The sequence below is a fragment of the Heteronotia binoei genome, chromosome 1 (genome assembly GCF_032191835.1).
Source record: "Heteronotia binoei isolate CCM8104 ecotype False Entrance Well chromosome 1, APGP_CSIRO_Hbin_v1, whole genome shotgun sequence".
Taxonomy (NCBI): Eukaryota; Metazoa; Chordata; class Lepidosauria; order Squamata; family Gekkonidae; genus Heteronotia; species Heteronotia binoei.
In genome coordinates, this window is record NC_083223.1 from 46,228,267 (window position 1) to 46,248,429 (window position 20,163).

Here is a 20,163-nt window from a genome sequence, read left to right on the forward strand (position 1 = left end):
AGCATGGAAAGGAAGTCGAAAGGCAGTTAATATGGCTGTTAAAAACTTGTATGTGTAATTGACTAAGATTTCTTTCATCAATCATGCTAAATTTGTACATGAATATTTTTCTTTGTTCACAAAGAAAAATATTCTTTGGCTTGGTTCCAGATAGCTTTTATGTCTCAGTCAAACTCAGTCTCCAGACTTAGGCTCCTTAGGCTCCTTTACTGCAGCCTCTATCTGCACAAAACGTCTGTACATGCAGGTCCAGCATAGCCAAAAGAGACCCTGTCTTTCTTTTTCACTATCAGAAAAGCTGAAGGAATCTAGCCCTTTGTTTTTTGATAGTGTACTCATATGCCGCAACAGGTACCACCTTAAAAAAACCTTCTGTATAAAAATTAATAGACTGAAAAAAATGTACAGTCCAATCAGTCAGGTGCATATTTTACATCAAAACTGCAAATTAACTAAATGTAAGTGCCTTAGTAATCAGTAGTATTTAAGTGGTCTTGAATACTTTTTCTAATTCCTGTTCTAAAGTATTAATCTTATTGTAAGTTAACAAAGATGTCCCTGTGCATGTATCTTCAGATTCTCTGCAGCCACGGATCACACTCAATTCAGCGGAGAAGGTATCTTTGTGTTGCCCACATGCTTCCTACCATCCCTAGAGGGCCTGCAACCATATTTATGGTTCTTTTGCCTCACTCATTAAACAAATATAGAATGTTCCCTGAAAATCTGGGGTTATGGAGCATTGAGAGTTACAGTAATAGAAAAGGAGGGAGGCAGAGAATAAAAATATTTTATTTTTGCTGATTTCTAGTCCGCCCTTTCCCAGGTTGGGCTCAGGGCAGATTACAACATAAAATAATTAAAATCACATCATAAGACAATTAAATTTAAACAGTTAAAACCATTAAAATGAAATAAAATAAGGCATCGTCAGTGTACAGATATGTACATCCTTCACAGATTGAAAATATCTTGTAAATGATATTTATTGTTTATTTATTTAGTTATTTATTACTTTAAATTTCTATCCCACCCTCTCTGCAAGTGGACTCAGGGCGGCTAACAACATACATTTTTACAATTTAACCAATAAAACTACAATTTCAAATCATTTAAAACACTTAAACATTAAAACATTCCATTGCATTTTTGGTGCTGTATCGCTATGATATACCTGTATTTTTCGCACCATAAGGCGCTCCGGACCATAGGACGCACCTTCCTCCTGGGGGGCGATCCGCTGCCTCCGCCTCCGATCCCGGCGCTTCCCCCGCGCTTGCCTGCCTGGCTCCAGCTTCTTCCAGCAAGTGCTGGGATCGCTCCACGCTGCCCCCAACGCAAACCCAGCACTTCGCGAGCGCCGGCTGCGGAGGGGGCAATGTGCTTCCTCCGTGCCTGTCTGCCTGGGTCCAGCTCTGACACTTACAGCAAGCACCAGGATCGCTCCCTCTGGCCTCCGATCCCGGCGCTTGCTGTAAGCATCAGAGCTGGAGCCAGGCAGACAGGCACGGAGGAAGCACCCGCCCCCTCCGCAAACCCAGCGCTTTGTGAGCACCGGCTGCGGAGGGGGCAGCGTGCTTCCTCCGTGCCTGTCTGCCTGGCTCCAGCTCTGATGCTTACAGCAAGCGCCGGGATTGGAGGCCAGAGGGAGCGATCCTGGCGCTTGCTGTAAGCATCAGAGCTGGACCCAGGCAGACAGACTCACGAAGCGCTGGGTTTGCGGTGGGGGCAGCATGGAGTGATCCCAGCACTTGCTGGAAGAAGCTGGAGCCAGGCAGGCAGGCGCGGGGGAAGCGCCGGGATCAGAGGCAGTGGATCGCCCCCCCCCCCAGGAAGGTACCTTCGCTCCATAAGACGCACACACTTTCCCCCCACTTTTTTTGGAGGAAAAAGTGAGTCTGATGGTGCGAAAAATACGGTAATTTAACATAAATATAGATGTAAATGGTGATCATGGTACTCCAATAATGTAGAGTGGCAGCTCTCTCCCAAATTAGGTTAGATCTCAAAGGCCTGTCGAAACGTTTCGGTCTTACAAGCCCTGCGGAAAGTGGAAAGATCCTGCAGGGCCCTTATGGCCTCTGGGAGAGTATCTCAGTATAAAAACTGAGATAGAGGAAGTTCAGGATTTCAAATGGAATGTAGTCTCAGTTGTCCCAAGGAGAAGCATTGCTAGCAAAATGGAAGAAAGGTGCAGGCTTTGGGGACGGGGGCGGAATGTTATCAGATTTCTGTAAACCCCCACATTGCTTTGATTGCTGTAGCTACTGGCTCTTGTCTTTTCAATCGCGTAGAAGATTGATCCATATAAAACACCAAACCTGGGTATGATGTTAATGAAGCAAGCCTCATACCCACATGCTCACTTTTCACTCTTCTGTTTACACATTTCCCCCTTGTGTGCTGTGATTCCTTCTGTGGTTTACAATTCAGGAGACATCAACAAAACCATAGTTTGCTGATTTAGACATAGCAGCAAGCCAGAGTTTCTGGGAAACAGGAGTGGAGGAAGTTGTAGAGGAGGAGGGACCATACAAGGTCAGGGCTTGTTTATAGTACACTTCCAGACTCTGATTTGGTGTTGCATCTCTTCTGACTTTCTGCTGTGTTAGAATGATAATCTGTTGGTTATTTTTGGCTTGGAAGAGTGCGCTATTAAAATAATATTCTTATTTATGATTGAGAGTATTTTATACTGCCTTTCTTTGAAGCTAGGCTCAAGGTAGGTTACGATTATAATAAAATAATAAAGAGGGTACTTTATTCTTGTTTGAATGAGTTGGATTTGAAAAAAAGGGTGTTGATTTTTGCCCAGGGACTTAGAACCTACTACCCCGGCTGCCATGGTGATTGTTTTTGATAATTCTGTCTTATGGATTTACTGCTGCTCTTATTTTCATATTTGTAATGCAGTTTTGTAAGTTTTATTTATTTATTTAGTAGGCTTATATTCTGCCCTTTCCCATAAGGGGCTCAGGATGGATCACAACATAAATTGAACAATAAAAAACCTACAATTTATATTTAAAACAATACAATAAAAACCAAGATAATAGAACAATAGAACAAAATAAGGTGCCTTATTTATTTAATGACTTATTTTGTGCAATGCCTTGACAATTGTTTAGAGGAGTCATAAGTGTATATAAATAGGAAGAATTAGGACAGGATGGTTAGACTAACACGTAGCAGAAGACATTGGAAGATCTCCCTAACATTTTTAAAAGGCTAAACAGGAGCCTGCTGTCCTGATTCAGCTTGGGTCTGTGAAAGGATGGGAGTGTGCACTTGTGTTTATTTTTCTTTCCAAGACTATAGCACACAGAGAGTCAGTATAGTGCAGTTAGTTGTTCCAAGCAGCAGACTCTATTATGGTTTGAGAACCCACTTATTCACGTGAAGCTAGCTTGGTGACCTTGGGGCAGTTCTCTCAGAACTCTGTCGGCCCCACCTATCTCACAAGGTGCCCATTGTAGGGAGAGGAAAAGAAGGTTCCTTAAGGTAAGAAAACATCAGTTCAGGACTGACTTTGTTATGTCTGGTAGATCATCCATTAGAACGAGTGGCTTTCAGATCTGCCTTGTGATCACTTGGTTTCTGCATTTGTATAGTTTTGCAGATCCCAAGTACTGTTTCTTGAGTGTGAGGCTTTTAAATCATTTAGATCAACTGGTAAGCTTTTCTTGCTTGGATAGAATGAGTTATCTGGGTTAGATTTTTGTTATTGGTGGAAGTAGTTTCAGACTTGTATGTTCTTATTGAAAACAAAAATGCAAGAGACTCCTTTGGAAAGTCTTGATAAATTTTCAAAAAAACTTCTTTATTCACAGGTTCGCCATAAAACAACACAGAAGGTTTATGCGATGAAACTTCTTAGTAAATTTGAAATGATCAAAAGATCAGATTCGGCCTTTTTCTGGGAAGAGAGAGATATAATGGCCTTTGCCAACAGTCCATGGGTAGTTCAGGTAAGGATACTTTTTATGTTTAGAATTGTTTTGCAATTTGAGGCAGGCCCGTAGCCACAGGGGGGCCTGTGGGGGCACTGCCCCCTGACTTCCAGGGGGCAGCCTGCTTTTCTCTCTCTGTCTCTCTCGCCATGACTGAGCTGCTAAAGTGTCAATAGTGGCAGCCGGAGTTGGGAAGGCTGAGCAGGACACACTGTACTGCAGCAGCAAAAGCAGCAGGTGGAGAGGAGAGAGGTGGAGTAGTGGGAAGTGGAGGAAGCCACATGCAATGGGTAGGGGAGGGGGGAGAGATGGAGCTGCTGGCTGGAAAGTGCCAGGGTAGGGGAAAGCGAGTGGAAGGAACCCCCCCCCCCCCCCCGCTTTCACACAAGCTCACAGTCCTTTCTTGACTCCAAAGTTTTAGGGTTGGCTGCCTTGACATGGTCACTTTCAGAGCCTCCAGCTTTTGCCTCTACCCTGAGAAGCGGCAAGCCCCGCAATGGATGGGAAAGGGTGCCCCCCCTGACTTTTAAAATCCTGGCTATGACCCTGATTTGAGGTGCTGTTTTGAAGATGCCTTAAAACTAGTGTAGTATATTATCCTTGATGATAGTGTTAACTGATGGATTTCTGCTAGTTTGGAATCCAGTTGACTCTTTCCTTATGAAGCTGAACTTGTAGTGGGTTGGGTCCACCAGTAATTCCACCTGCAGAGCACAGCTTCTTCACCTTCCCCCTCCTGCTGCAGCCCCTAGGATCAGCAGAGGAGGGATTGTCCCATGAGGGAGTCTGCAGTGGGAGGCAGGAAACAATGAAAGCAACCTCCATCTTCAGAAGTCCTCAAAGGCAATATGTGGTTCTTTCAGATACATTTGCTTGTTGTAACTCAGTTTCTGTGAAATTGTCTATTTGCTGTGGTAGCAATATGTAGAACATTGACAACAGTGCAATACTAATCTTTGTGTATGCTGCCGCTTTAGAGTTTGCCTCTTATTTTCTTCTGTAGCATGTAATATTAGTCTTACATAGCTGACTGTATCTCAGGAAGTTTTATGAAATTGGTAATGCCTTTGAAACTTAAAACAGTATGATTAGCAAACTATGCTGTGAATCTTTATTTGGGTTATTTTAAAACCAAAATAAATGAATTATGCTCACATGCCAGTAATATGTACAGTTCTGGCTATAATCAGTTTTACATGCTGATGGCCAGGATGATTAAATTAATTCCAAGTGCATTCAAAATGCTTGAAACCCATGTGGAGAATTTGCAATCAGGAAGTATGTTTGGTATTAGCAAGAACTCCCTGAGGGCTCTTTACAGATCTTTTATTTACTGTTTCAACAGCAGCTTGGTTTAAGTCAGAAGCCAGTGCAGTCCACAGCCCATTCAAGAACCATCTTTTAGGCTTGTCTTGTAAAAACACATGGTTTTGGCATTCACTTTTTATTTTCACTGTTACACTGTGTGATATTACTTAAGAAGGTAACCCAGGGGAGTGGAATTTGGCTCCTTTCACCTTCTAGCTGTGTGGATTTGCTGTCTTGTCTGCCATTGTTGGGTTGTGGGCAAAAAGTTGAAAGATAGGTACATGAGTGGCATTTTAGCAGTGTCATAAAATTGCCCCTTCCACATTTTTATCAGTTTCTGCATAAACTTTGGAGTTACTAGAATGGCACTACCCCTAACCTTGTGGACTGTGAATTGATGTTGTAATCTCTGTTTAATCCAGCTGTAGTTACTACCTCAGAACAGGATGCTTAACTGTATTTTCTACTAATATTTAGTGTCAGGTAAAAGATTGTCTTAATCATTGGAATGAGAATGATTGTTCCAGAACTCATGGAAACTTTAATATTCGGTGTGTCTGTACAATTGGATATCTGTACCATACCAAAAGTATTCTAAAATTAAGACTTAAGGGGAAGGGGGGAAGCTTCCATAGTGTTTTAAATAGGTTATGATTTAATAATATATTGAAAGTTGGCCAGCCTGGCAAACATCTTTACAAATGTCCATCCTTCTGGCTGCAGCTTTTTTGTGCCTTTCAAGATGACCGATACCTATATATGGTAATGGAATACATGCCTGGTGGAGATCTTGTGAACCTTATGAGCAATTACGATGTGCCTGAAAAGTGGGCTAAATTTTATACAGCTGAAGTTGTCCTTGCTCTCAATGCAATCCACTCCTTGGGATTAATACACAGAGATGTGAAACCTGACAACATGCTTTTGGATAAATATGGACATTTGAAGCTGGCAGATTTTGGCACTTGTATGAAAATGGATGAAGTAAGTATCTAGTTTGTTGTGTATTCTTCTAAAATAATTGGTAGGTTAATTATTTAATTATTAAAATAATTAGTAGTTTTTGCATTCTAAACCACTGCCTACTAGCTATACGTAGCTCTGCTCACAGTACCCGATTCCTCGTCTGATGAAGTGTGCTTTGACTCCTACTTTGTTCTACTGCTTCAGACCAACACGGCTGCCCATTTGGATCTATGCCATCTTTAATAAAAAGTGTAATGTAGTGACTAAAGAACCAGAAAGTACCTGTTTTAAATCTTACCTCTGCCTTGAGATCACTTGTTGGCCTCAGACAAGCCACTCAGTCTCCTCGCTACAGTATACTTTATGGGATGATTGGAAGAATTATTGAATAATCTGTGAATTTTTTTTTCTCTGTAAGACCACATACATGTTAAATATTATTGGATGTTTGCTTCTAACATCAAGGTACTTGAATTAAAGTTTCATCTCCATGTTCAAGACATAGAGATGTATTGCAAAGGCTAGCTTCACCTTTTTTCCAATGGAAGGAGAGAACGTACAAACAAATATTTATGTGTTGTCGTGCCTGGAAGATACAGAGAAAATAAAAGTTGTGTATATATTGAGATTGAAATTCTGTCAGGTTTTGAACCAAGCTCAAAGCGCTTTCTTCACCCCCCACCCCCAAAAATCTCAAAAAGATATAAAGCATGTTGTAATGAGTACCTTCCTTGAGCATTGTGAATATCACAATAAAAAAACCCAAATTCCAGCGTTAGTTTAATGCTCACAACTGTTTTTGGTACTGCTTTTGAGGAAGAGAGGCCTCTCAACCACTGTTCTTTACCAGTTATTAGTAGCTTATGCAGTATTTTAGGAAACATTAATAGCAAATGAACTATAATTTTGGTAATGATCCAGAGCTGGCGAAGACTCATGTAAGGGTTTGTGCTCACTCAGTCTATTCACTTATTTTTCCAATTGCTGCTTGTGGGGCTGTAAAATGGGACTGAGGGTGGCTAGCAGCATATAAAATATACCCCATAAAAACAATATAAAAGATACAATAAATAAACTTTAAAATTTAAAATCATTTTTAAAAATGTTAAGCCCATAGTGGCACCTTAAATAGAATAGGAAGCAATGATCCTGTGCCACTGTATAGTCTGCACTGGACTAAAGTTCCAAGTTCAGAAATATTTAAAGTAAGAGCCTCTCTTGAGGAGAAATTTGTAATAAAAATTATTACTTTGATTGCATTAAATTAACTGAATTAGCTGCTGATGGAGAATGATGAATTCAGGCTTTTAAACCATAGCGAACTCTTTACCTAGCAGAATGGAGAAGTATTGTCTTTTCTTTGTAATCTGAAACCAGGTTGCATTTGGTTTGATAACTCAGTTTTATCACTTTTTAAAAATCTTCCATAGTGGGGCCTAATGTCTAAGTATTTATGTACTACATGCAGTTATTCTTATAGCATCCCCTAGTGGTCTTCAGATGTCTTAAAAGTTAGACCAAAATAAATCAACCAGTCAGCTCTTTGGAAAGTTTTTTTGTTGGCGCTCCTTTTTACGCTATGGAAATATCAAGCATATTCTTGGTCATTCATATTTTTGTCACAACATCATGATGAATTATGTTTCTAAAGTTTCTAAAACTAGAACTTGTCATGAAAAGCTAACACAAGAAGAAAAAAAGCATTTCCAAAAGTTGGAATGAATGCAGTTACAGGGGTTGAATGGGGCAGCATGTTAGCTACTATTTTACTAGTAAAACTTTTACAGCATGGATCAAGTGAAGGCAGTAGAGATTCTTTCTTCAGGGGAAGTGGTAGCAATAGATTATCTGCTTACAATTTGCACTGAGTACCACTTTACTGGTGCATAAAACATGGTTGGCATTTTGGCTGACTTGGTGGCTTATGTTGCCTGAGTGTAGATGCAAATAACAGCAGCCCTTGTGCATGTGGATCTCTAGATTTGTCATTGCTGAAGCCTTCAGTACATTGATGCATTAAGGGTGGAGTGAGTTTGTTTTTTGTGAATTTAGGAGGCTTTATTGTTTCATTTGTGTGTAATGGCATTCATTTATTATGGGAAAAGTTAAAGTTACTATTTAATGTGGCGTTTATGAATGCAAATATATCTATTAATAGAAGTTCATCCTGCTGTTCTTCAGAAGATGTCCAAAGTAGTGCCTATGTGTGTTTTTTGAGGCACTGTCCTATCCAGCCAGTTTTACAGGCCCAAATCTGTTTAGTTTGGGTATGAGAAGTTTGTAATGTACCTTTAGACCTTTCTCTTGCCTGGTGGGTGGGTATCATTCAAGTTTTTTCAGGAGCCTTTCAAACAGGCATAAGTGATTGCTGTGGTAAATCTTGATTATGGTTGGCATTGTATTTTTTATGTAAATACAAGCAAATGAAGGGTTAAGGGTGGCTTGTGTTTCTAGGCATTGCTTACCATTTCACTGTACAAATCTTTCTCAGATCTTATTCATGATGCATAATCTGTGGTTCACTAACTGGTTTATGGAGACTTGGGGCCTGGTGGAATCAGCAAGTACTTTGGGGATGTCTACGGGCGTTTTCGCACTCACGTTCAGCCGGCGCGACCCCCCTCTTCACTGCGCAGGATCTGTGCGGATTTCGCACTAAATGCCGCGGAGCAGCCGGAAGAGCCGGAAACTCCCATCGCAAAAGCCGCGCAAACGGAAACTGCTTTTTGGTGGTTTACGTTTGAGCGGCTTTTGCGCCGGGCGTTTCCGGCGCAAAAGGCTGCTCTGCGGCATTTAGTGCGAAATCCGCGCAGATCCTGCACGGTGAAGAGGGGGGTCGCGCCGGCTGAACGTGAGTGCGAAAACGCCCTACCACTATTCATGCATCTGTGACTAACCTTGCAAAATTAGGTTTTGTTTTGGTTTCCTTACAATGGGCAAAAAACTTAACAAAATAAGGTTTATAATGTCATGCTAATTTTTGGAATCTTGTTACTGATGGCTGCTCAGTTGCTGTTGACACACCAATTCAGCATGCTACATTTGAATAGAAGCCATACAATCAGACAGCATCATATTAATAATAATTCAGAACACCTCCAGAGCCAGTGTAGTTTTCATGAACACCAATAAAATACTACAATTATGTTGCTGTTAGTAGGACATTCTCTGTAAAACATTCATCTCTATACTTAAAAAAAGATAACTTCATGCTAGTAGATTAAATATTCCTTTTAGTATTGATATTTTGTTAACTGTGTCTTTCCTTAAACAATTTAGGCATCAGTCAACGATAAAAATGCAATAGGACCCTGACAATAACTTCAGTTAGAACAAACAAATTCTTGTATTTGGTTTCATGTTGAATTCTGACACAACAAAACTCCCTAGTGAGGATAACATTGATAAACATTTTACAACTGTGTATTTGTTTCTTATTTCAAAAATATTATTGAAAGATTCAGCTGTTTCTCAAGTGGCAGAATACACATGCCAGATTCATAAATAGAGATTTTGTAGTACCATACCTTATAAACAGGGTTGTTGTTTTCATCTTCAAGGATTTTAACCATTCTGTAGCTTTCCTTTGAATATACGTTCTACTAGCTTCAAACTGCATCATCAAAATGTTCTGGATCTTTAAATACTTCTACTAGAACTCACAAATTAGGCATTTCCCACACCAACTGTACCCTGCAACTCATCCTCTCCCCCCCCTTCAACTGAGGGTAAAGCTTGGAGGCAGTTTGAGAGAAAAAAAGCAGCCATGTGCCATTCCTGCCCCCCCCCCCCCATGGAGGAAGAGAGGGAAGGAGCAAGAGGGCCTGGCCTGTTAGATCAGGGGTGTCAAACTCATTCATTATGAGGGCTGGATCTGACATAAATGAGACCTTGCCAGGCTGTGTCGGGCTGGGCCATGTGTGTACCTTTAGATTAGGTAGCAGAGATATAAACTTTTTAAAGGACACAGACAAACATGATTTTTAAAAAACTTAAAATAAAACATGCTTAAAACATTAGCACTTGTCAGTCTTAAAGGTGCTTTCTTTGTATCTCTCCCATGGGATCCAGGAAATTGGGCAAAGGAAGCTCTGGCTCTTTCCCTCCCTTCCCAGAGGACCAGAAGGGGGGTAAGCTTCAACCAATGGAGAAAATTGAGGTTTTGCTCTGCAGCTGCTGTGTGATTGAGTAAGCCGTGCAAAGCAAGCTGTGATGCAGAAGGAAGCAAGAGAGACAGAGAAGGAAACAGACAAGAGCCAATTGCTCAGGGGCCTGATACGAGCCCCCTGGGGGGGCCTGATCTGGCCCCTGGGCTGCATATTTGACACGCCTGCCTTAGATGGAGGGGGGAGGGAAGGAGCAGCCCTGCTGAGGATTGCACTTTGCATCTTGTGTAGGGTTGGCACTTTTGGCTCTTCTTGGGCAGTTGGCAGTGACTTGTGCTAACCACACAGCAATGGCAACTTACCTGTGTGGCATTGGCCACATTCTTTGGTGGCAGGGGTTGTTGTTGTTGATAGTTCCTGGTCACTTCACACTGGGCCACCTTGGGGTCAGGGTGACCCTAGTGGAGAGGGGATCATCAGGTTCACCATGGCTTTAATGCCCAATCTATTCTTGGTCAAGAGACTCTGTGTATGTGAGGAGATATGTGAGGGTCTGCAGCAGGAGACAGATACCAGTAGAAACCAGTGCCCATTCCTCTGCCAACACAAGTACTGTTCTGTCAGCATAAATGTGATTGTGCTGGAGGAGCAACAGTTATGCTCTAATCTGGTGTTTATTTTCTGCATGTTGCTAGAACATGAGTAGGGCACGCACATGTAAAAAGAATGGAAAAAGAGAAAGAGGAAACGTTTTTAAAGCTGTGGCAGAATTTGTGCTCTGTGAAGTTTTCTGTCAGCACCCTAATGTTTAGGCCAGTATTCCTCAGACTTTTTGAAGTGGAATCCGCTTCTAAACTTAGAGAGCAATCCTAAACAGGTCTATTCTGAATTCTACTAAAGTCTATTCAATAGGGCTTACTCCCAAGAAAGTGACTTTAGGATTGCACTGTTGTTGTACTCTTTACACACCTGCAAAGCCACTTCTTGATACTTTCTCCTTACACAACATAAAACCCAGAAATCTAAATTCACTGAACCCTAAATAAGTATTTTATTTTTCATATTTACTATTTAAAAATAGGCAGTTTTCATGATCTGTAGGCTTGTGTCTTGTGGTCTTTTTGCACGCTATGCAGACATAAACACAAATTTGCTATCTAGCCTTCTAGAGCTTGCTATTCCAGATTACCCTCTTTCTGCCTCATGGCCTGTAACCACCTTCAAGAAAGTTCCAACAAACTTTTGAGTCCAAGCTTGTTGTTTGAGAAACACTGATTCACGCACTCCTTAAGTAATGCAAGCTGAGTGCAGGCAGGCATCTGCATTGTTAGCTGTGGAATGAAAGAAGAATCTTGTGGTTTTTCATCATGTTTCATGTGCAATTTTCTCAACTGCAGTGTTACTCTTAATACTTTTAACCTTCTATAGTGGCTGTTTCATATGTGCAGTAGATGACCATTTCTAACTCAGCTACCAAAGCAAAGCTAGCTATTAATAGGGCAGGTTTCTTGCTTGCCTTAAGTAATCTTCTTGTTTTGGAGGGACTTAGTTTGCCTTGTGAAAAATTCAACTGAACCACATGGGAAATAGTTCATAGAAACTGCTTTACAAAGCAGCATTAGTAACACAGGTGCTTTATCTGAGCATTAGTACCAGCTGGCATAATGCGTATAACTGACTTTAAAAAGAACAATAAAATGGGGTGGTACTTGGAGGTAGTGGAATAAAATAATTAGAATTTGCATTTTCAAAGTTTTTCTTTCAAAGATGCAAGTAAGCAACGGCCCCGGACTTACCCGGGGATGTGTTTGTAACTGCAGGGCCAGGAGCTAGTTGAGGGGACAGTTTCCATGGTGGCTCCAAACTGGCATCAAGGAGCCTGGTGGGCTGTCTCCTATAGCAGGTCTGGGCTGGCTGATCTGTTGCTTGCAGCTGCCTGCAGAAGGGGGCCGATCCAGGCAGACCAAGAGTTCAGAAGCTTCACTCTGATCTCCCTCCTCAGCACTGCTGCTGAGACCTCACCCTCAGTCAGTTTCAGCTCCACTAGGATTGTTGTCTTGGGACTAGTGAGGATCGGTGTGGGCAGAGGCTGCATTCCTAGGACATTTCTCTCCTCATGCAGTGTTCTTCAGTGGCTGTTTCCTGCACAGTGGTGTTTTTTCTCTTCAGCGGCTCCTTCCTGTGATGGTGAGGATCTAGCAGCAGCAACTTCTCTTTGAGTGGTGAGGGAGCACTCCCACCCCCAACAGTATGGCTCCTGCAGCGATTCTTTTCACAGCAGCGGTAAACCTATGTGCAGCAGTTTTTCTAGTCCAGCAGCACACAGAGCAGTGAAGAGCCTTCTGGGGGTGGCCTGAACAGTATTTTTATGTCCCCCCTCCAAGAGCTGCACTTTAGCTTTCATTTGGACTATGGACTGCCCTCTCCCTGCATTCACTGAGCATGAGGGAGCACCATGTGGGTGCCTGCACTCTTTTATGCCCACCCCATCCCTTTTTGTATCAGCTGGTGAGCCAAGCCCTGAGCAGAGCCACACCTCAGCCTAAAGAGGAGCATGTACTTAGGTCTAGCTGCATGTGGCCATTCTTCTCTTACTATTATTATTCTTTTTATTTAGGAAAACTGGGGGGGGGGGGTACAGAAAAGGGAAAAAAATAAAAAAGCTTTATACAACATCATTACATTTGTCAAAGACAATCATATAGTACATAATCTATAGGACAGATAATATTTTTCTTTTTCATCCCCTTCAGAATAATTGTTAATGTATTATCTATAAAATACAGCAGTTCTTATTTCTGTTGGAGTACAGTTGTATCCGTCATTTAAGTTTCAAGTTTCACAACGAAGCTATTTGACTACAACATTACTATATAGTTAATATAACGTATTTTTCCCTCTTCTACGTATTCATTAGAACCTTTCATTGATAAGTAATATATCACGGTGTAAAAGAAGTGTTATATATCTCATATAGAGAACCCATTTGTAAAAAGGGGGGATGAGAAGGGTGAGTCTGAATACACTTTCCACAATTCTTTGATGGGGTGCATTGTTTTAATGGGGATTGTCTGGCCCACCTATCCAGATCATGGCTGGCATTTGTCCAACCATATGGGTAATGTTGTGAGGGCCCAACCTTAATGGAAGAAAGCACAGCCATTTTGTATGATGAAGCTTTTTGCAAACAGGCCTCATATAGTGAAATAACCAGCTGGAATGTGATCATGGGCAAGCTGTGGTTGTTAATTGTCAGGCCTCACATCAATGCCAGGACTGCAAAAGGCAGGAAGCTTCCCTCATCCTCACAAGGTTTCAGTTTGCTAGTGTAAAGCAGGCAAACATTGTTGCCCTGAGTCTCCCCCCCCCCAGAGATTTTGGGGTTCACTTCTTCAGCCTTTAGTGCTGTCATGGTGGCTGCAGAAAAGGGTCTCCCACTGGCCATCAAAGAGGTCATTGGGAATTGGAGGTTCTCTTCTTACAAAACCTAGGTCTACCTCCAGCTCAGCCAGGTCTTTAACATTTCTTCTTTTTAGCCCCTGTAAAGCAATACAAGGCAGTATTGTTCACTGGTCACAGCATCATTTACTGGGTGAGGGACCACCTTGAGAATTGAGGATTGTCTTCAGGTCACTTGGTTGGGGCACAGAGGGATGTCTACCGTCTTCCACCTGGATTCCCTGGATGTCATCATCATTCAGTTTGGTGAAAATGATCTTTCATGTCAAAAAGTGGTGGATGTCACTATTATCATGACCACAGTCTTACAGACTCTCATCTCCAGACTCCCAGATATGTGTCTCTTCTGGTCAGAGCTGCTGAAGTGGGGTGAACAGTATGGGGCCATCTTACTGGATAGGGTTGATGTTGCTATGAGAAAAGTTAGTGGGGTGGCAGGGGAGCTCATTGAGGTGGCTAATGTATTCATTATATTGCACCCAAACATTAGGGCAGATGGTGTTCATCTATCAGACTGGATCAGGACAGTTGGCTTCATGAGACGAGCAATTGGCAGTTTTATTGTCTGAAGCCGTAGGAACTTTGGCATAAGCAAAGCGGTTTGCCTGGCTCTTATGACAGATTGGGCTTTGGAATGCATCTGTGGGAGATTGTGCCTGCTTACCTGCCTCCCCTGTTTTGGTGACCCCCTTGAGGGATGTTGGGGGTGAGGTCATGTATCGGCATGCTCAGCTATCTCACGATCAGGTTGTAAGGGAACCATGCAGTAGCTTGCAGACATGTGGGATCTTGGGGCTTGCCAGTCCAGGTTTGCTCCTCAGCAGATGGGTTGAGGGGGAATGGGGTGATATCAGGCAGCAGCTGGATTGTCCAATGCAAGATCCATCACTGTCCTATTTCAGGGGTCCTGTGGTTGTACTGTGACCTGTGTTTTGTTTTTAGTCGTGTCTTTGGTGTTTTGTTCTCCCCCTTTACCCTTGTTCCCTCTCCTGCATCTAGAACCTTTTGGTGCCTTTTGCCTTTTGAAGGACTCCATCTTTTCTCCCCACCCATCTTCAAGATAATTTGATTATAACTTCAAAACTCAGGACCTTCTTCAAAGACTTACTTAACTTCCATCTTTTCAGTCTCATGGGCAATATTTAGCAGCTTGTGAGGGCATGAAATGGGTTTTCTATTTGTATGGTATATGGAATGGTAATCAACTGCAAAACATCCCATGGGCAATATCAATGAGAATGGACATCATGCGCTTCCACCAGAGGCACAGTGGAGCTTTTGTGGCAGCACAATAAGGTTATAGGAGTGACAGGTCATTCTGCACCTTCGTTACAGCTCACCTCCTCTCTGTGCTTTAAATTACTTATCCCCTGTTATTTGCTCTACCCCCTCTGTGAACATATTGTGGGTAACATTTATATGAATATCTAGCAACTCACAATTTAAAGCACAGGTTTTCTCTTGGATCTGGATAAAAAACTTTTTTCTGATACATCCAAAATGTTAGTTACTTTTTGGTACTGGTAGTAGAATATTTTTTAAATGAAAGATAAAACTTGTTATAAGAAGCAGGCCTTGTATTTAGCCATCACTTTTTAATCTGTTAATGAGCTGGTAATCTCGCATTCATTTAAACAGCAGAAGTGAAGATAATATGGTAGGCTAATAATATTGTATTTACCGTATTTTTTGCACCATAAGACGCACTTCCCCCCCCCAAAAAAGTGGGGTAAAAAGTGTGTGCGTCTTATGGAGCGAAGGTACCGTATGTACCTTCCTCGGGGGGGGGGGGGGCGATCCGCTGCCTCCGTCCCAGTGCTTCCCCGCACCTGCCTGCCTGGCTCCAGCTCTGACGCTTACAGCAAGCGCCAGGATCACTCCCTCCGCCCTCCGATCCCAGCGCTTGCTTTAAGCATCAGCGCTGAAGCCATGCAAACAGGCAGGGAGAAAGCACGCCGCCCCCTCCACAGCCGGCGCTCGCGAAGCGCTGGGTTTGCGGAGGGGGCGGGTGCTTCCTCTGCCTGGCTTCAGCTGCTGCTTTCAGCAAGCGCTGGGATCGGAGGGTGGAGGGCGCGATCCTGGCGCTTGCTGTAAGCATCAGCTGAAGCCAGGCAGGCAGACAGGGGGAAAGCACGCCGCCCCCTCCACAGCCCAGCGCTTTGCAAAGCGCTGGGTTTGCGGAGGGGGCGGGTGCTTCCTTTGTGCCTGCATGCCTGGCTGGGAGACAAGCGGTGAGATCGCTCCCTGCGAAGCGCTGGGTTTGCGATGGGGGCGGAGGGAGCGATCTCGCCGCTTGTCTTCCAGCCAGGCATCTGCGTCTAATGGTCCGGAGCGTCCAATGGACCGAAAAATACGGTAATTCCCATCAGGCCTGCTTTATTCTCCATTTGAAATATGTGTGTTAATCCTTGCTAATCGAGTAGAGATTACTCTCTATACACTGCCCTTTGAAGTGTGAAAGTAGTCTTATGTGGATGCGAAGGTGCTCACCTTTTAATGATAAACGTTTTGTAATACTTATGGTTTATAAAGCAATTTTGAGCATTCAGAGCTCTTCACATGCATTACCTAAAGATATTATCACTATTAGTAATCTGTAATCAACAGAAGGAAGTTGGAGGAAGGTTTCAGACTTTTGCGTAGTGGAGTGGGAGGACACCAGTATGTTCCTTAGGCAGAACGAGGGCTGCAGCTGAGAGATGCTGAGCTTGTAATAACAACTTCTCGCTTGCCACTCAGACTTTACGTACTACATAGCCTTTGTGTGTAATGTAGTAAAATACATCAATGTTTAGAAAGACACATTCTCTTTTAAGTTCTTTGTTTTCTGCAAAATTTAATCTGTATATCTGACATCCCTTTTATTGGAGCATCAAGAAAGCAGCCATAATTTGTTATTTTGTATGGGGTTTTTTTATTACAGAGTTATAATATTTGTAACAAAAAAGTTACTTTTATTTTAAAGAAATGTAGGTTACTGAGCCACTATACTAATCAGTTGTACTTTTAATTGTTGTCTTTCATGTAATTATTAAGACAGGCATGGTGCGTTGTGATACAGCAGTTGGAACACCTGACTACATATCACCTGAAGTATTAAAGTCACAAGGGGGTGATGGTTATTACGGACGGGAATGTGATTGGTGGTCTGTAGGAGTTTTTCTGTTTGAGATGCTAGTTGGTGAGTAGTAAATTCTTCTTACTCTCTCCCTCAATAGGGATTAAAAGCCTGGGTGAAAAGATGGATTTTAGGTGGCTAAGAGAAAATAAAAGTAGGTGCCAGGCAAGCCTCATTGTGGGGGAGGACATTCCAAAGGTGAGGTGGTGCTACAGAAAATGCCCAGTTTCTAGTCACTATCCTCCTCACATCTGAAGGATGGGGGTACAGAGAGCAGGGCTTGAGAGGCACGTCTTAACTGGTAGGTTGGATAGTATAGGAGATGTCTTTCAGGGATTATGGCTGATTAGACAAAGCAAAGGGAGTATTCAATGAGAAGACCCTGAAAGAAACTGAGTTAGTGAATAGCTTGTAACAAGAGAGTAGGCCCATAGAGTAAACTAGCCCCAGATTGTTTCTGGCTTTAAAGGTCAAAACTTGTGCGTTAAATTGGACATGGAAGCATATAGGTAAGCAGTGAAGCTGTTCCAAGATGAGAGCAACATTCTTTCCACCTTTGCATTCTAACCCAATATTCAAGCTATTTTGTACTGTCGGAACTGTTGGATAATCTTCATGTATTTATATGTTTTTATCTCTTTTTCCTGTTTTCATTTTAGGTATTTGATTTACAATTGTTAATATTTATGCATTTTTAATTTTAGGGGATACTCCATTTTATGCTGATTCATTGGTAGGGACGTATAGTAAAATCATGGATCACAAGAACTCATTACATTTCCCAGATGATGTAGAAATCTCTAAACATGCAAAGGACCTTATCTGTGCCTTCTTAACAGACAGGTATGTAAATTTATAATTTTCTTTCACTAAAATTAATTCCTTGGTGGAAACCAGAGGTGTCAAACATTCAGCCTGTGGAATGGATCAGGCTGTCCAGGGCTCCTATCTGTTCTGCGAGCAACCTCTCCCGCCTCCCTGGTGGAGCTCTGCTCCACAACCACTAAGCTTCCAATTCTTTTCCTCTCCAAACTCAACTCCTCTGCTTTTGCTATTGGATTCTAACTTTGTACTACTTTGCATTCTTAAACACTGCCTGCCAGCCATGTATAGCTCTGCTTGCTGTACCCCATTCCATTGTCTGATGAAGCATGCATGCATACGAAAGCTTGCATTCTGAATAAAACTTTGTTGGTCTTAAAGGTGCTACTGGACCCTTACTTTGTTCTGTTGCTTCAACCCACTTGGATCTCTCTTCTGCTTTCTTTTATTATTCCCAATCTAGTCACAGCCCTCTCCCTCTTTCCCCATCACTGGCTGCCTTCTGGACTCAATTTCCATCCTAAAGCATGGGCAGCCAATTGGGCAAAGTCTAGTAGGGGAGGGGCCTGAGTCAGGGGACGGCCCAGCCAAACCCCGAGCAGAAGGAGCTGTGTCACTGGACAAGGAGTGGTTGAGGCTGGTGGGGATCACTCCAGTGGTGGCAGCCCCCTGGCTACCTGTGGCTTGCATTGGCAGCAGCAAGGCAGCAGGCTGGGACCTACTTTAGCATCATCCTGCCTGCTTTGTAGGAGAGTTTCAAAGTCAATCTGATGGGGTGGGTTGGTTGGGCAGTGAGCCTTGGGGCATCCAAGAGATGTTTGGCAGCGGCTGATAGATGGGGGTTCTGCAGAGGCCTTGACAGTTGTCATCTTCACACCTCCCCACCCCCTTTTGGTTGGCTCTTTCTGGATGGACTTTCGGCAGCCTTTGCACTGCCGCTCGCAGGACTTTTGTGTAGTGTTTGGCAGTGGCTGCTGTTGGCCTGGGGTTTGAGTGGTCTTGCCAGGCGTCTTGCCAGGTCTTGCCACTTGCCAGACACTTCTCTACCCCTGGCACCTTGTCCTTATTGCTTCAGGGACAGTTAGGGGGTGCTCACAGGGCTGCAGCTTGGTGATGGGCTTATCTTGCTCTCCTATGGTAGCTTATAATGGCCACTGCTGTGCCATATCATCATGCCCACTTGAGAGGAGGCAGCAGCTGCGCTCTCGCCTCCCAAGCTGGGAAGGGATGAGCCTTGTGGAGCCCAGCTGAACTGTGCCCAGTTGGTCCTCTGCCATGGGAGGTAGGGAGGGAAGAAAGTTGGCTGGCTGCTCCACAGATGCCCTGGAAGGCTTTTCCATGGCTGGATCTTATTCCCCTCCCCAGGCTCCCCTTCTTGACTGGGGCCCACTTCTCCCTGGCTTTTTAATGTGTGCTCTGACTGGAAATGCCAACTCCATTGGGAACTTACTGGAGATTTTTTTAATGGTTAAAACAATTTTATTTGGTAACATATGGTAACAAATTATATTTATTGCATCCTTAATAACTTCTTTTATCTATCCCATATATTACTTTCTACCCACCCCTCCCCCCGTTACTTGACCCCCGCTGGTGTTATTTACTTAAAGTACTAATGTTTAAAGGTACCCTTAACTAATAAAAACAAAAATTAATATTCTTCTTTTTTCTAAGACTTAATCATTATCAAAAATTGTCCAATGTCCTTTTATTTTCCACTCTTTTTCTACATATCTTCTGAACTTTTTCTACATATCTTCTGAACATTTTTCACTCCCTCTTAAAAACTTCTAAATCATAGTCTCTTGAAATTCTTGTTAATTTGTCCATTTCACTCCATGTCATAACTTTTACAATCCAATCGCATTTCTCTGGTATTTTTTCTTGCTTCCACAACTGTGCATATAATGTCCTAGCAGCTGAAAGCAAGTACCAAATTATAGTTCTATCTGAATTGGGCTCCCCCCCTCCCAGCGCCCACGACAACCACCTAGTTTGCCTGCCTGCCTCCCCTGCTGCTGCTCTCCCTCCTTTCACAGCGCTGTAATGCAGTGCTGCGCTCCGTCCCCCCCCCCCCCCCGTGCACCGTGGCTGGGTCCTACCAACTTTGATGCGGGCGGTGCACCATCTAATCCAGGGGTTCCCAAACTTTTCTTTCCCGTGGCCCGGTTATTTTTACACTTCTTCATGGTCCACTAAAATTTGGGGGTGGAGCTGGGAGACAGAAATTATGTCATTTCCTGTGGTGTCACATCCAGGTCAAGGGTCAAGTGATGTCACTTCCAGGACACACTGAACCAAAACTCCACCTTTTCCTGTGATGTCACTTCCAGGGCACTCCCCCAAACCTGTCTCTTCTTCTGAAGTAACTTCATTTTCAGAAAAATATCTCTGAAACTCATGCAGAGCCAAGATGAGAGTGGAAAGTGGTCGT

The 20,163-nt window shown here is 43.0% G+C and overlaps 1 protein-coding gene across 1 annotated transcript in view; it reads left to right on the forward strand.

Moving 5' to 3' along the window:
- ROCK2 (Rho associated coiled-coil containing protein kinase 2) overlaps nt 1-20,163 on the forward strand; it is a 115,548-nt gene that overhangs the window by 45,500 nt on the left and 49,885 nt on the right. Inside the window, exons 4-7 of the mRNA XM_060233879.1 lie at nt 3,831-3,968; nt 5,982-6,242; nt 16,826-16,970; nt 17,612-17,750. Coding sequence (XP_060089862.1) covers nt 3,831-3,968; nt 5,982-6,242; nt 16,826-16,970; nt 17,612-17,750 — 683 coding nt within the window. The remainder of the gene's footprint in view (nt 1-3,830; nt 3,969-5,981; nt 6,243-16,825; nt 16,971-17,611; nt 17,751-20,163) is intronic.